Source organism: Alternaria viburni (assembly GCF_023758015.1).
Source record: "Alternaria viburni strain BMP 2772 chromosome Unknown scaffold_4, whole genome shotgun sequence".
Lineage (NCBI taxonomy): Eukaryota > Fungi > Ascomycota > Dothideomycetes > Pleosporales > Pleosporaceae > Alternaria > Alternaria viburni.
In genome coordinates this window covers 341187-353938 of record NW_026055773.1, presented here as the reverse complement: position 1 = coordinate 353938, position 12752 = coordinate 341187, and the positions used below count along the sequence as shown (strand labels likewise).

At 52.6% G+C, this 12752-nt stretch overlaps 5 protein-coding genes across 5 annotated transcripts; 3 read left to right on the top strand and 2 right to left on the bottom strand.

Moving 5' to 3' along the window:
* Window positions 1-154: 154 nt before the first annotated feature.
* On the top strand, window positions 155-2223 carry J4E79_002366 (uncharacterized protein; the record flags this gene model as incomplete). The annotated part of the gene is given in 4 exon segments (XM_049351265.1): window positions 155-427; window positions 447-473; window positions 647-760; window positions 814-2223. 4 exon segments carry the CDS (start codon window positions 155-157, stop codon window positions 2221-2223), a joined length of 1824 nt encoding a protein of 607 aa, XP_049213903.1.
* Window positions 2224-2590: 367 nt separating this feature from the next.
* J4E79_002365 (uncharacterized protein) lies at window positions 2591-3380 on the bottom strand (the record flags this gene model as incomplete). The annotated part of the gene is made up of 3 exons (XM_049351264.1): window positions 2591-2770; window positions 2823-2975; window positions 3027-3380. The coding sequence occupies 3 exons, from the start codon at window positions 3378-3380 to the stop codon at window positions 2591-2593; spliced, it is 687 nt and encodes a 228-aa protein (XP_049213902.1).
* A 1520-nt stretch (window positions 3381-4900) lies between these two features.
* Window positions 4901-5566, top strand: J4E79_002364 (uncharacterized protein; the record flags this gene model as incomplete). Its single annotated transcript, XM_049351263.1, has 1 exon — window positions 4901-5566. One exon carries the CDS (start codon window positions 4901-4903, stop codon window positions 5564-5566), a length of 666 nt encoding a protein of 221 aa, XP_049213901.1.
* Window positions 5567-7226: 1660 nt separating this feature from the next.
* On the bottom strand, window positions 7227-8833 carry J4E79_002363 (uncharacterized protein; the record flags this gene model as incomplete). The annotated part of the gene is made up of 2 exons (XM_049351262.1): window positions 7227-8637; window positions 8673-8833. 2 exons carry the CDS (start codon window positions 8831-8833, stop codon window positions 7227-7229), a joined length of 1572 nt encoding a protein of 523 aa, XP_049213900.1.
* Window positions 8834-9191: 358 nt separating this feature from the next.
* J4E79_002362 (uncharacterized protein) lies at window positions 9192-11260 on the top strand (the record flags this gene model as incomplete). Its single annotated transcript, XM_049351261.1, has 4 exons — window positions 9192-9351; window positions 9411-9479; window positions 9536-10869; window positions 10928-11260. 4 exons carry the CDS (start codon window positions 9192-9194, stop codon window positions 11258-11260), a joined length of 1896 nt encoding a protein of 631 aa, XP_049213899.1.
* Window positions 11261-12752: the final 1492 nt, after the last annotated feature.

Genomic DNA, 12752 nt, shown 5'->3' with positions numbered 1-12752 from the left:
ATCGAAAATGCTAGCCAGTCGAGTGTTGCCACCGATTGTTTGGACTTTGACTCCTTCTTCTCCCCATTCTCCGCCTGTCGCTACCTTCTTTCACGTGCCGAGGCGGTACGTCAAGACAAACATGCAGAATGGTGATGCCTCTCCAGTGTCTCCGATGGACGATGCGAAGCCTTCGAGGAACTTACGCAAGAGCAGTCGAATCAACGAGACGCGCCCAGCTTCCACGTTTAGTCCTACTGCTGAGCGTACTAAGAGGGACGAGCCGCCAGCCTCTCCCGCTTTGTCGTCTCCGAGGACTACAAGGAAAAGACCTTCGCCGCTGATTGAGATTGACGAGGCCGACGACTTGATCAGTCCATCTGACGATAAACCTCCCCCGAGTGCTTCGTCCGCTACAGCTGGCGGCGAGCCAGACTTCTCAGGGCATGTTTGCTTGTGTCAGCCAGAGCCGAAAATACCGCGTCCGCGAAATGGTAAGTCGATATTATCTTCCTTTGTCTTGGATGTACGTCACTTTCCTAATCGGAGCATTTGACTCGGATTTGACTCAGAACAAAGACACCCATCATTGTTTGCGGTCATTCTTGCGCAGCCTGCTGACCATTGCCTTGTAGCTTTTATTCTTTATCGACAGCACCATCAGCAGGCCATTACCGCTCGTAATCCGGGTCTCAACAATCCTGATATCTCAAAGATTATCGGTGAACAGTGGAAGGCTGAGGGTGAAGAGCAAAAGAAGGTTTGGCAAGACCTTGCGCAGGTTAGTGGCCCTTGGCACCTTACCCTCCATTGTCTTTGTTAACGTGAAGTTAGGAAGAGAAGGCTAGGCACCAGGAACAATACCCCGACTATCGCTACCAACCGCGTCGTCTTGGCAAACCTGGATCGTCACCGTTGAACCCTACTGGCCAGCATACGACAGTTGACAAGTACCGTTGTCACAAGTGTGGTGGCCGCAGTCTGAGAACACCTACCAGTCCTTTCCTCGACGCCTCTGGCACCCCGACTCTGCCGCCTCCTAACATCTCGGAGGGCCTCACGCCAACAACTCGTTACCTACCCGTGATGAGTAACCTTAGCCTTGAGTCGCCCGGTCATCGTCGAGGCCCGATTCCACCAAGTCTCAGTAACATTCAGCTCAATCCGACCATGCGTGGAGACACGATGATGTATAGCCCTTTGACGCCGAACAAGAAGCGCCGCTTCGACCAAGGGCCTCCGCCAACGAGTAACGGTCGTAGACCAGACGGATCGCATAACGGCCCGATCCAGCAATATGCTGTCTATCGACGCGAGTCTTTGCCGCCCATTCATGTGACGCCACACAGTGCGACGATGCCTCCTCCGCGGACCCCTCGCGAGATGCGCCATCAGTCAATGGTTGAGCTGGGATCTCTACAGTCCGATGGCAGTCCCAAGAGCGTAGAGGAAGTTCTCAGTGCTTTCCCATACCCCAACAAGATCAAACTCCTCGGACGTATAACGCCTCCCTATCAATACAAAGAGCCCGGTTCCTCGAGCCCATCCTACCGCGCCAACCGCGGCGCCATCATCGCCATCGAAGGCGACGACCCTGCCGCCGTCAAAGAACTCACAGAATGGCTCAACGAATACCTCATCAAGCAAAAGGAATACAGCCCTCAAATCGCCGAGCCACCGCAAGCCCCCACCGACAACGCCGACAGAGAAGTCACATTCGAAGACTACCTCGACCTAATCAAAGAATGGCACAGTAAAAGCAGGGAAATGATCAAATACATCACCACCACACCCACTTCCTCCACAGACACCCCCTCATCCACCAACAGCGACACAATCATCGTCTCCACAAAAGACACCCGCAAAGACTCCGCCACACCCCCCGACTCCCCCTCCCACTCCCTTACCTCCACCAGCCCCACCGTCAAACCCGTAATCCTGCTCCCCACCTTCCAACTCGCCGCCTCCATCGCCTACGCCTCCCGCATCCCCATCCAAGACGCCTACAGCCCAACCGACCACTGGCAGTGGATGGCGACGCTGTGGCGCGGTACTGTAGGACCCGATTTGACGTTGTATGTCAAGAGCTTTGACCCGAAGGAGGGGCAGGTGGGGTTGAAACCGGAGATGGATGAGGGGGTTAGGTGTTTGAGTGTTTGGAAGGCGTATGGGCCTGGAGGCAGGTTTGCGGATGCGGATTTGAGGAGGGTGGGGTTTGAGGTTGGGGAGTGGGTTAAGGGATGATTGATAGGGATGATGGAGTGGTCTTCTTTTTTATTCTTCGGGGCTTGTTTTTCTTTCCTCTTCTTTTTGTTTTAGAGAGGCCTTCTTAGTGCGAGATCGGTTGGGTTTGGCATGGTATGGTGCTGTTACGGTCTTTACACTGAGTAGATTATGATGATAGAATCTCTGGGTCATAGATAAAGAAATGGTATATACCTTTATGACACGAGAGATGGTAGCATGGTGCAAGTAAAAGCAAGATCAAAGCAAGCAGCCCAGCATGTTGTGGCATATACACACTCATTTAATTCATATTTACATCGAAGTGCGGCACTATTCAAAGGTACCAACCAATCCTCCCTTCCTACTCCTCCCATCCACACCACATCTAAGCAGTGAGCTTGCTCTTGATGAAAGTAAGAGCCTGGTTTCCGTAAATGCTGACATACTGCTGGTGGTGGTTGGCGTCGTTTCCGTTGCAGCAGTACGGGTCCTGGGAGTCGCAGTAGCTCTGGATGATGCTGGTGCTGGCAGGCGAGCAGGAGAATCCTGAGGGGCGGGCGGCGAACTGAGGCAGATGTTAGTAAGAGTAATTGTGGATGAGGGAAGGGTGGACTTACGCCTTGGGCCTTGCAGGTACCGACGTTGTAGGGAAGACCGTTGCGGTTGTGGGGGTCGCCCATGAAGATTGCGGCCTTGACGGCTGCCAGGGCGGTGCCGGTCAATGTGGAACCCGCGCCGCCGCACACGGCATTGTCCATGATCTGACCTCCCTGCGGGCCGTTAGTACTTGGCTTTCTTGGATTTCATGGCATCATCCATACCTGAGAGTATCCGATGAGGACGATCTGGGTGTCAGGGCACTTTTGGTTGTACGCAGTAACAGCCTTGACAACAGCTGCAGTTCCCTGAGAAGCAGAGTTGTCGTAGGAAATGCCACCGCAGGCAGATCCTCCACCGCAAGCTGGGTATACGATGGCCTCGGATCCTGCACCGGGGTAGGCGCTCTTGACGGAGTTTACGAGTCCGGCGGCGGTACCGTAGCCATTGCTTTGAGGCAGGGTGGTCTCACGAGCTCCGAAGATGTAGACCTTGGGGCAACTCTGGCGCTCGGCGAGCTCGACGGGGCCGGCGGCGGCAATACCAGCAAAGAGAGCTGTTGCTGCGACGAACTTCATGTTGACGTTTGGATAAGTGGGTACTTTGCTTCGGATGGAGATGAGATGTCAAGGAATCGTGATGATCAAGTCTGGGCAACGGGAGAAGTGTTTATAAAGACCAGTTTCACCTGGCCATAGTAGCAGTCCTTTAGGCAGAATCAGTCTGCCTCGACTATACACCATGGCATATCGGTGGGGAACAGAATACTGGTTTGCGTTCTCCTGGTGCACAGATGGTCCTTTCATCCGTCTTCGCAATTTATCTGAGCAAGTCACGCCGTCCTGTGACGAAGATCAGACAGGGATTATTGCCGTAGCTCCACGTCCGTTTCATGCAGAACCAAGCCGAGCTCGTCTGGGGTACATATGAATCCCAGTGTCTTCGGGGGAAAAGCGAGCAAGCGAGCGAGTAGAGAGCTGCAACATATAGTACCTTCGGCACATCGCGCGCTGGATAGATGGATGGCGTTACGGCCGCGTGGTCAGATGGTGTACCGGCGTGGAGCCGAACCGTTCTGGCTAAAAGGCAGCTCGAGGAAAAGCTTGGGTTGGCACCTTGGGAATCCGGGGTAAAATGCTTGTTTCTCGGAGCCTCAGCGCTAACATGGCGTACCTGAGGATGGAAGAAGCATAGTTTCCGGATGTGCGTAAAGAGTGCCAATGTTGTGTATAGGGTCAAGAACGTCGATAGTAGCGAGGTGGCACTCACCGCCCCTCCCCAATTCTGCCGGTGCTCTGAGATTACTGAACAGTATTGGGGCCAGACGACATCGTTCTAGTGTGACTTGATGGCGAGTTCAATAGCGGTCTGGTTGGACGTAGCGACTCGTGGCTCTCCTTATAATGAAACAAATATAGAGCGGGTCTGTCCGACTGCCGCGTTTGCGTCACTGGCAGACCTATCACTAATCAGTGCATGTGCAGCTCGACGAGATTCACTCTGCATGCGCATAAGCTACTTCTGGAGGACGAGAACGTACAACATAGCTGCACATGAATTTGTGTGAAGACGAAGGTTTGTGAGAGACCTCCAGGGCTAGGTACAATCGTGTCTGCCCAGGTGTGACGTCATCACGACATCCTCACGATTGAGCTCCGTCATCACGCTACGCTAGACACGTCGTAAATCGTTGCGCTCCTGTGCTCAACTAACAGCAACGACTCCAAGGTTATGTTCAATGTATCAGCAACACAATACCGAATGTGCGCAGGTTTCCCTCGTGGCTCAGCCCATGAAAAGGCGTTGTTGCTCCAGAAGGAACGCACGGTGCTACGAAGAAACGCATCATCTACCAACCTCTGCAGTCCAAGAAAGCGTTTTCAGACATCGTAATGACATTCACAAACTTTCGACGAATTGTCGGTCCCTGTCTTCATTTGGCAGGCCTGTGAGTTCTGTGCAATGGGAGCTTTTAGAACGAGTGCGGGGCATGTCGTCGTGCGGCGCAGTCAAAGTGCAAGGCCTGACCTCACGTTTACAGCGCATATCCTCTCTCGTCCATTTTGAGTCCGTACAGCCGGATAACACAACCTTCACCATGTCATTACAAGACGGCACTGTCGAGAACGGCCCGAAACCGACTTACGAGCACGATGAGACGGCGAAGCCCACTGTTGAGAAAGAGACTCGACTTGACATGATGAAGGATTGGATCAAAACGTGCGACGAGCACCATGGCTCTCCTTGCGTTTTAACCAAAGAGACCAGGGTCAGACTGCCTCCATGGCTCATCGACGTTGTGGACGAATGCGTAGTGCAGGGCGTTGCCGAGCGTTATGTCACCCTCAGCTACGTATGGGGCGGAGTAAAGACTTTACAATTGGTTAAAGACAACATCGATCGGTTGACGCAGCAAGGAAGTCTTGCGAAAGAAGTAGTCACCTTACCTAGGACGTTACGAGAAGCTCTGGAAGTTACACGACTTCTTGGGGAACGATACATCTTCGTTGACCAGCTTTGTATCGTCCAGGATGATCAGCAGCATAAAATGTCGGAGATTCAGAATATGGCAGATATCTATGCCCACTCGTACCTCACTATCGTCGCCACCGTCGGCGATACGGCAGACTTTGGCCTGGTTGATTGCCTCGATCAATGGATACATCGATCTCCATCGGACTTAATAACCCACGACGTTGACGATGTTTACCCCTGGGTGCTCGAAAGAATCGATGCAAGTGCGTGGAATCATCGAGGATGGTAGGTAACGTCGTCTGTATCACAGAGCAAAGATGTGTTTGTGTTAACGGTTCCTGTGTTTCATCTTAGGACTTTTCAGGAGCAGAGATTTACCGGACGCATCTTGTATTTTCTCAAATTCGGATACCAACAGGCCTCATGGAAAGGGGAGGATGACCCCTATCGCGTATCGTGGGAATGTCACCGAGCTGCCTGGCATGACTTACGATCCTCAACAGTAACTGAGGCGTTCTCCACATGTCTCGATAAACCCGGATACCAACGTACTCCCCCACATGAACATGGATGGCCCGACTTCTCGCGATACAAGAGAGACATACGCAGTTACTCGCCGAGGCAGTTCACCTATGATTCCGATGTCGTCGCAGCATTTGCAGGCACTGCTTCTTCACTTGCGAAGATCTTCCCTGGCGGGATCTTGTATGGTCTGCCCGTTTTATTCTTTGATGTTGCACTTCTCTGGGCAGTCCCTCCGAACGCGACAAGAAGGAACATAGATCCAACTTTCCCTAAGAGTAGCAGGCCACCAAGCTGGTCCTGGATGACCTGGCGTGGTCAACTATGGGGGAGTAACCCCTATTGGAATTACTTCTCCTTGGACGGTACAGATGGCGTGTCCGTCTCTCCACTCGTTAAATGGCGTAACAACGGCGCAGGAGTAGGACTTCTGGCCAAGATTGAAAGCGAGCTCTATCGGTACACGCATTTTGCTCAAGACAGCAAAAGTACACCCCCTTCAGGATGGAGCCGAACGATGTCGACCCGTAGCAAGTCTGATATGCGCGGAAAACTTTGTTACGTCACGCCATGTGCCCCAGGACAAGAGTTCCCTTTCCCAATTCCACTCGTGAATACGTCAGATACTGTTAAGATACCATGGCCAGCTTCGAACAGAATCACCTGCCGGGCTGAGCGCGCGTACTTTTCTCTATACCGACCAGACAAGGTTTGGGCCCGCGTACAAGCTCCGGCACTCCGTTTTTTCCCGCATATTGTTGATGACACGGGATCAGTTTCGGGTAAGATGATGGATACAGGAGACAGACCACCTGAAGGAGCTTATCCGATCATTTTGGTCGAACTCATTGCAGTATCGACCACTTTCGTAGGGGACGTTCCCGCGGGCTGTCCATTTACCCATCTAGAAAGAGATTGCCCGGAAGCTCGAGATTTCTACAATGTTCTTTGGATCGAGTGGACAGATGGTATCGCCTACAGAAAGGGCGTTGGTTTTGTCACCAAAGAAGCATGGGAAGCAGCTGATCGGGAGCTCATCGATGTTGAACTTGGATAAGGAAGAGCTTCGATAGAGCTTAATGAATGCAACGGATACCAATAACTTCTGTATAGGTTTCGATTTGGAAATGCGGCACAGTGTCCAGAGCTGAAGAGGCACGGGTCTGTATATGGTCACCTTATTGTACTACTATATTAGCGAGGTGACTTGCGAGTTCATCGTATCTTCGACATCACTTATTCACAAGGAAATTCTCTTTGTTTAGGGTGAACTTGGAATCGGAAGTCTCGCTGTTTGGCCATGATTTACATTGATCGCTACTTGATTGCAGTCAAGTTGAAAGAGGTGTACATTGGCGTCATTCATGCATCACTCTGGTTCTTATGAAAAGCCAGAACATGGTAGGCCTATTCATCCTTTCCTTGCTTCAGTTCACACCAGAGCACACCCTCGCCTTCAACAACACATTACTCATCTCCGCATGGTCTCCCCACTCATCACCCCACTTGACCAAGCCCGGGAACGCACAGAACAAGAATCTACGATCCATATCCATATCAGTACCATCTTCCACAGCAGGGTCAACGTCGTTGACAGCTTCCATCGTGCGGTCATCGAACTGCATACTCGCGTCTTGACAGCGGAAGAAGAGTAGCTGGTAGCGCGCCTTTTGCAGGGCGAGTGTGCGTTGCAGACTCACGGCATCCTTCAATATCCCAGTGAGGACTGACTGAGCGGATGGTAGAAGGCTGACGGATGTCAGCGTGAAGAGTATGTGGCTGATCTCGCCGGTGAGGCTGTGTAATGAGGCTTCTCGTTCGGTATCGACGTCTCGCTTCACTTCGCTGCGTTCGAGTACCTGCACGGTAGCGCGCACCCATTCCCGATATGTGATACCCAGATGCCGTGTGTGCTCCGCGAGTGGTCGCAATGTAGCAAAAGGACCTGTGCTAGGTAGCCCAAACACAATAGGAGCATCGAAGATCTGCATAAGCGAATTCGACACAATAGCCTGATACAGCGCAAGCTTATCCGTACTGCGAATATTAACACTGTACAGCGGATTCAGCGCGCTGAGAACTTCCTCCGTCTCCTTCGGAAGGCTGTCAAGGTTCAACTTCGATCGCCTGAAGTTCGACACAGTCCATTCGCGCACGCGATTTGCAAGTTGTGAGAACGACTCTGCGAGCTCGCTATCCGTTATCTGCGCATCCATACGTGTGAGCGAAGATATGCTTGACTTCAGTGCGAGAAGCTGCTGGAGCCTCTCTTGTGATTCCTTCTCGGCGGCGTGGAGGCGTAATCGTAGGTCGTCTGCCTCGCCGTTCGACTGTGGTCGCTCGAGGCGGTGTTGGCGCGTATTATCGTGCGACGCGATCCTTTCTTCGAGCTGTGCCGGTGGGACTCGATCCGTATGCGAGCTCGACTCAGCGAGTTGCGCCCTCAGTTCCTCAATCGCATGTCGATCTTCTTCCCTGTATTGTCTCACTTTCACCAACTCCTCCCTAGCCAAGTCCTGTTCCTCCTTCGCAATCGCGAGAGCTCTCTCCAGATCCGCGATTTTGTGTGCCATGCGCGTGTCTACCGCATCGTCGCCTGATGACGCCATTTCCGACTTGCTGTAAAGCTCATTGCTAGGCCCTGAAGGTGCAGTGTCTCTTTCGAGATATACCGCACCTTCGCTTTTGCGCTTCAGCATATCATTGAAGGGGTATCGGCGTCGATGTACTTCGTCTTTCCTCGCATTGGGAGCGGCTACGGCAGCTTTCGGTGGAGTAACGACGTTGTTCGCGGAGGGCTTCGTTGATCGCGAGATGAGTCTGGTACCACGCTTCACGCTGAGGCGGTGGGTAGATTCTGAGTATATTAATACATGTTAAGACCGTGCGGTCGGAGTGCTGAGGCTTGCCAGAACTCTTTGGTTCGGTCATAGCTGGGACCGGGCGCGTTCCGACCTAAGGGCGCATCGGAACCAACTTCAAATCGGGCTTCAAAGACCCAAACCTCCACACCCCTCTCGAAGAATATCACCATCGGATGGCTTCACGTGGGACGACACGAGTGTGCCTGGGCGAGCTGAATGCTGCAGCCTTGCGCGAGCTGACGATCACCAACCAGGGCCCGCAGCTGGGCGACTCCTACAGCAGTGGGTAGCGCGCGCCGTTCCTAGGCTTCGACATCACACCGCGCAAGGTTTCCGCCGGTGCCTGAATCATTCGCATGTCCTTCAGGCAGACACACTCATGACCTCAACGTCTTCCCCGTATCCACGTCCACGCCCATGATACTCTTGTGCTTTTCGTAGGATTCAGCCCCGCGGTCCGACCCACGCGACAGCCACGCGATCTGCCGAAGCCGGCATTATAAACAACAAAGATCAACACACCGAAGAATGGCCATGAACCACACGTTTCCCAATCGAGGAAGTAGCATTCCGTATACTTTCAATCCGGGGAGCAATGCGACAATCGACATAGGCAGCGTACCTGAAGTGGGTAGTACCACGAAGGATAGGTTGGTCGTCGGTGTCGACTTTGGAACCACCTACAGCGGTTGGTAGCAACTATTCCACGATATGCGACCGATACGATTGGACGCTGAAGCTCGATAGGTGTGGCTGCCGTTTACAGTGCGACCCCTGACGACATTGACATCATCAAGACGTGGCCTGGCGGGAACGGTATGTTGTACTTGGGTTGACCAAATGCGCATCCACGAACTGACATGTACGCGCAGGTATCACGTCCGACAAAGTCCCCACCGAAATCGGTTACAGCGAACCACCATCCCGCAACGGCTCGGTCTCCTCGCTCGATGCGCCCGCGAAACCTGCGCAGAACATAAAATGGGGGTTCCAATTCAAGCCAGAGGAGACGCGTCTCCGGTGTATAAAGCTGTTCCTCGACAGGAACCAGAAGCTACCGCATTTTGTATCGCCGCTCGAAACCGCTGCGCAATTGCGCAAGTTCGAGAAGACGGTCATGGAGGCAGTCTCGGACTATCTGTCGCAGATATACAAACATACAATGGAGACTTTGACAAAGAGATACGGAGAGACATTCATCAGCTTGACCAAGGTTGAGTTTGTCTTGACAGTCCCTGCTGTGTGGTCAGACTCGGCGAAGGATGCCACGCTGAAGGCTGCGGAGAAAGCTGGTATGGGCAACAGGCACGAGCTGAAGCTTATATCAGAACCGGAGGCTGCGGCTGTATATACTCTAAAGGCGATACAACCGAACCATCTGAAGATTGGCGACAACTTTGTCGTCTGTGACGCTGGTGGCGGTACTGTCGACTTGATAGCCTACAAGATCACCCAACTGCATCCTCTTCGCGTCGAGGAATCAGCAGTCGGAACTGGCGGTCTTTGTGGCTCGACGTTCATCAACTATCGCTTCGAAGAACATGTCAAGCAGCGCATTGGTGCAGAACGCTATAACTGGATGCGCGAGAAGAAGATGAAGACTTGGAACATGGGCTTGAAGTACTTTGAGGAGTTCGTGAAGCGCAACTTCAACGAGGAGGAACACAATGAGGTCAACATACCCTTCCCAGGTTTACCAGACGACGAGGAAGCGGGGCTTGACTCTGGGTTCCTTGTCATGAGTGCGGAGCAAGTCAAGGAACTATTTGATCCGGTAGTTCAAGAAGTTATAGATCTGGTGGAGGGTCAAGTCCACAGCATAAGAGCAAAGGGAGGTCTGGTATGCGGAATCGTCCTGGTGGGAGGCTTCGGGCAGAGCAATTACCTCTACGGTCGGATGAAGTCCCACTTCAATAGCGCACCTCCACCTCCCTATACCGAAAGACCAACGCACGCGGTCGCATTGAATGCCTCACAGGCAGTCGAGATATACCACCCGATACATGCGTGGACAGCAGTGGTGCGAGGCGCAGTACTCCGCGGGCTAGAAGGCAATATGGTCATTAGCAGACGAAGTCGCTGGCACTATGGTACGAGCTATGCGACGGTCTTCGACGAGGCGAAGCATCCCATATCCGATCGGTATTGGAGTCCGCTCTGGGAGCGATGGATGGTGTCGGATCGAATGCAATGGCACATCGCAAAGGTACGCACCCTTACCACTGTCTCCATCAAGTCACACAAGATACTGACCTCCCACGCAGGGCGCACAAGTCTCCGAAAACAGACCTATATCATTCCACTACACGCGCAACTTCCGGCCCGGTCAGTCCCTCATCGTAGAAGACGACCTCATAGCCTGCGACGCGGACACAGCGCCCGACTCCTTTAAGAAGGGTCTTATCAATGTCTGTACACTGACCACGGACTTGAACACGGTGCCGAAGAGCTTGTTTACGCGATTGACGACGACGAAGGGGGTGGAGTTTGATAATCTGGATTTTACGCTCGATATGCGGTGTGAGAGTGCGGGGTTGGTGTTTGAATTGAAGGTTGATGGGGTGAGGTATGGGGGTGTTAGTGCGAAGTTTCATTGAGGAAGGAAGGCAGGCAGGGAAGTTGACGGAGGGATCGGATTAAGAAATGTGGTCCAGGAAGACTTGTCTAGTATTCGAATAATCAAGAATGCTGATCTCAGTCGGAACTTAGTTATCGAAGATTCTGTGAATGTGGTGCGCGTCAAGGTGTTTTTCGAGTGAGTGTCTATGTGTGACGGACGGTCGAGACGAATGTTATGCCAGGGCAGCCGACAGCGGAACATAGGCTTGATGTCTACTGCCGATTTGCCGCATGCGGCACCACCTGTATCGGCTGCGGCGTTACTGCCCTGGCAAGATCGAAGGATGAAAGGATCGCATCCTGAAGTAAAGCGATAGGAGCGGTCGAAATCGCCGTGGATCTTGATCTGATCGCAAATCGCAACTGGGGGAAGAATCCTTCAACGGAGATATGGGTGCGAAGGAGTACACTGGAGAGCCCCATCGATGACCACTGCATTATTCGCACAGTTCTCGTCGGCAGTGCTTTGGGCTGCGTATGCCCAAAGATTAAAGGTTTCTCACGGATCACCATTAGGTTTTGGTGAGCACTCTATCTGAGAACGATAGCGACCCCGAGTAATGTCGAAAGTGTATATATCACCTAGGTTCCCACGCGTTTGGTAAACGGACATAGTACCCGTTGTAGACAACAGAACCGATGCTATTTTCTGAGAATGAGATGATTCAGCAAGGGCAGGGTGTCGAGCGTAGTTTGTGCTGCGGATTTTCGGATGCTGAACTATCCATGTGGTGCTCGTGGGGCAAGCGTGGATGGGATGATCCAGGGGGTGGGGAAGCCGGAAAACCTAGTTTTGCACTGTAATATTGTAGTCGTAAGAGATGGTTTGGTTTGTAGATTCCTAATCTACAAGTCATGGTCACATCCCCTGGTAGTAAGACGCGTAGACGAGTTTAGGTCGTGATGGCTAACCCACGCGTAGTCTATCGTGGCTGCATCATGTTTCCTTTTTCATACCAGTGCGCTCCCGGGTATAGACCCTCCCGGCAACGTGTACACTTGGCAGCAAGGCGAGCAGAGATCCTGATGCGGAACTAAAGTCCCGACGATTTGAGGTTTTGGTGATCCGACCTAGTTGTTCAAGGGGGTGCGCTGACTAGTGGAACCCCGCATTTGGGTTCCATGCGTGAAGATCGTTAGCAGCGATTTCACACCCTCGATCGCTCGGGGGACGTCCCGCCTGTAAGATCTCAACTTGTGGTGCGTGGAGATTGCCGTGGGCAGTGAGTGAGATTGGTGGCGTGATAGTCGATGCAGGTATTACCAGGTTTTGCATCGCATTTAGAAACCAGGACAAAGACATGCCCACGCGATGGATGTGGTCACTTGTGGGGCCTGTCGAGCGCAGCACACATATCGATGGATTTCGCGACTAGATCTGTACGATACTGAATGCGGTAATTTGGGCGAATCATGGCTCTCGGATGCGAGTCCGATGAGAACTGCCGCGTATCGGATCGGAATCTCTAC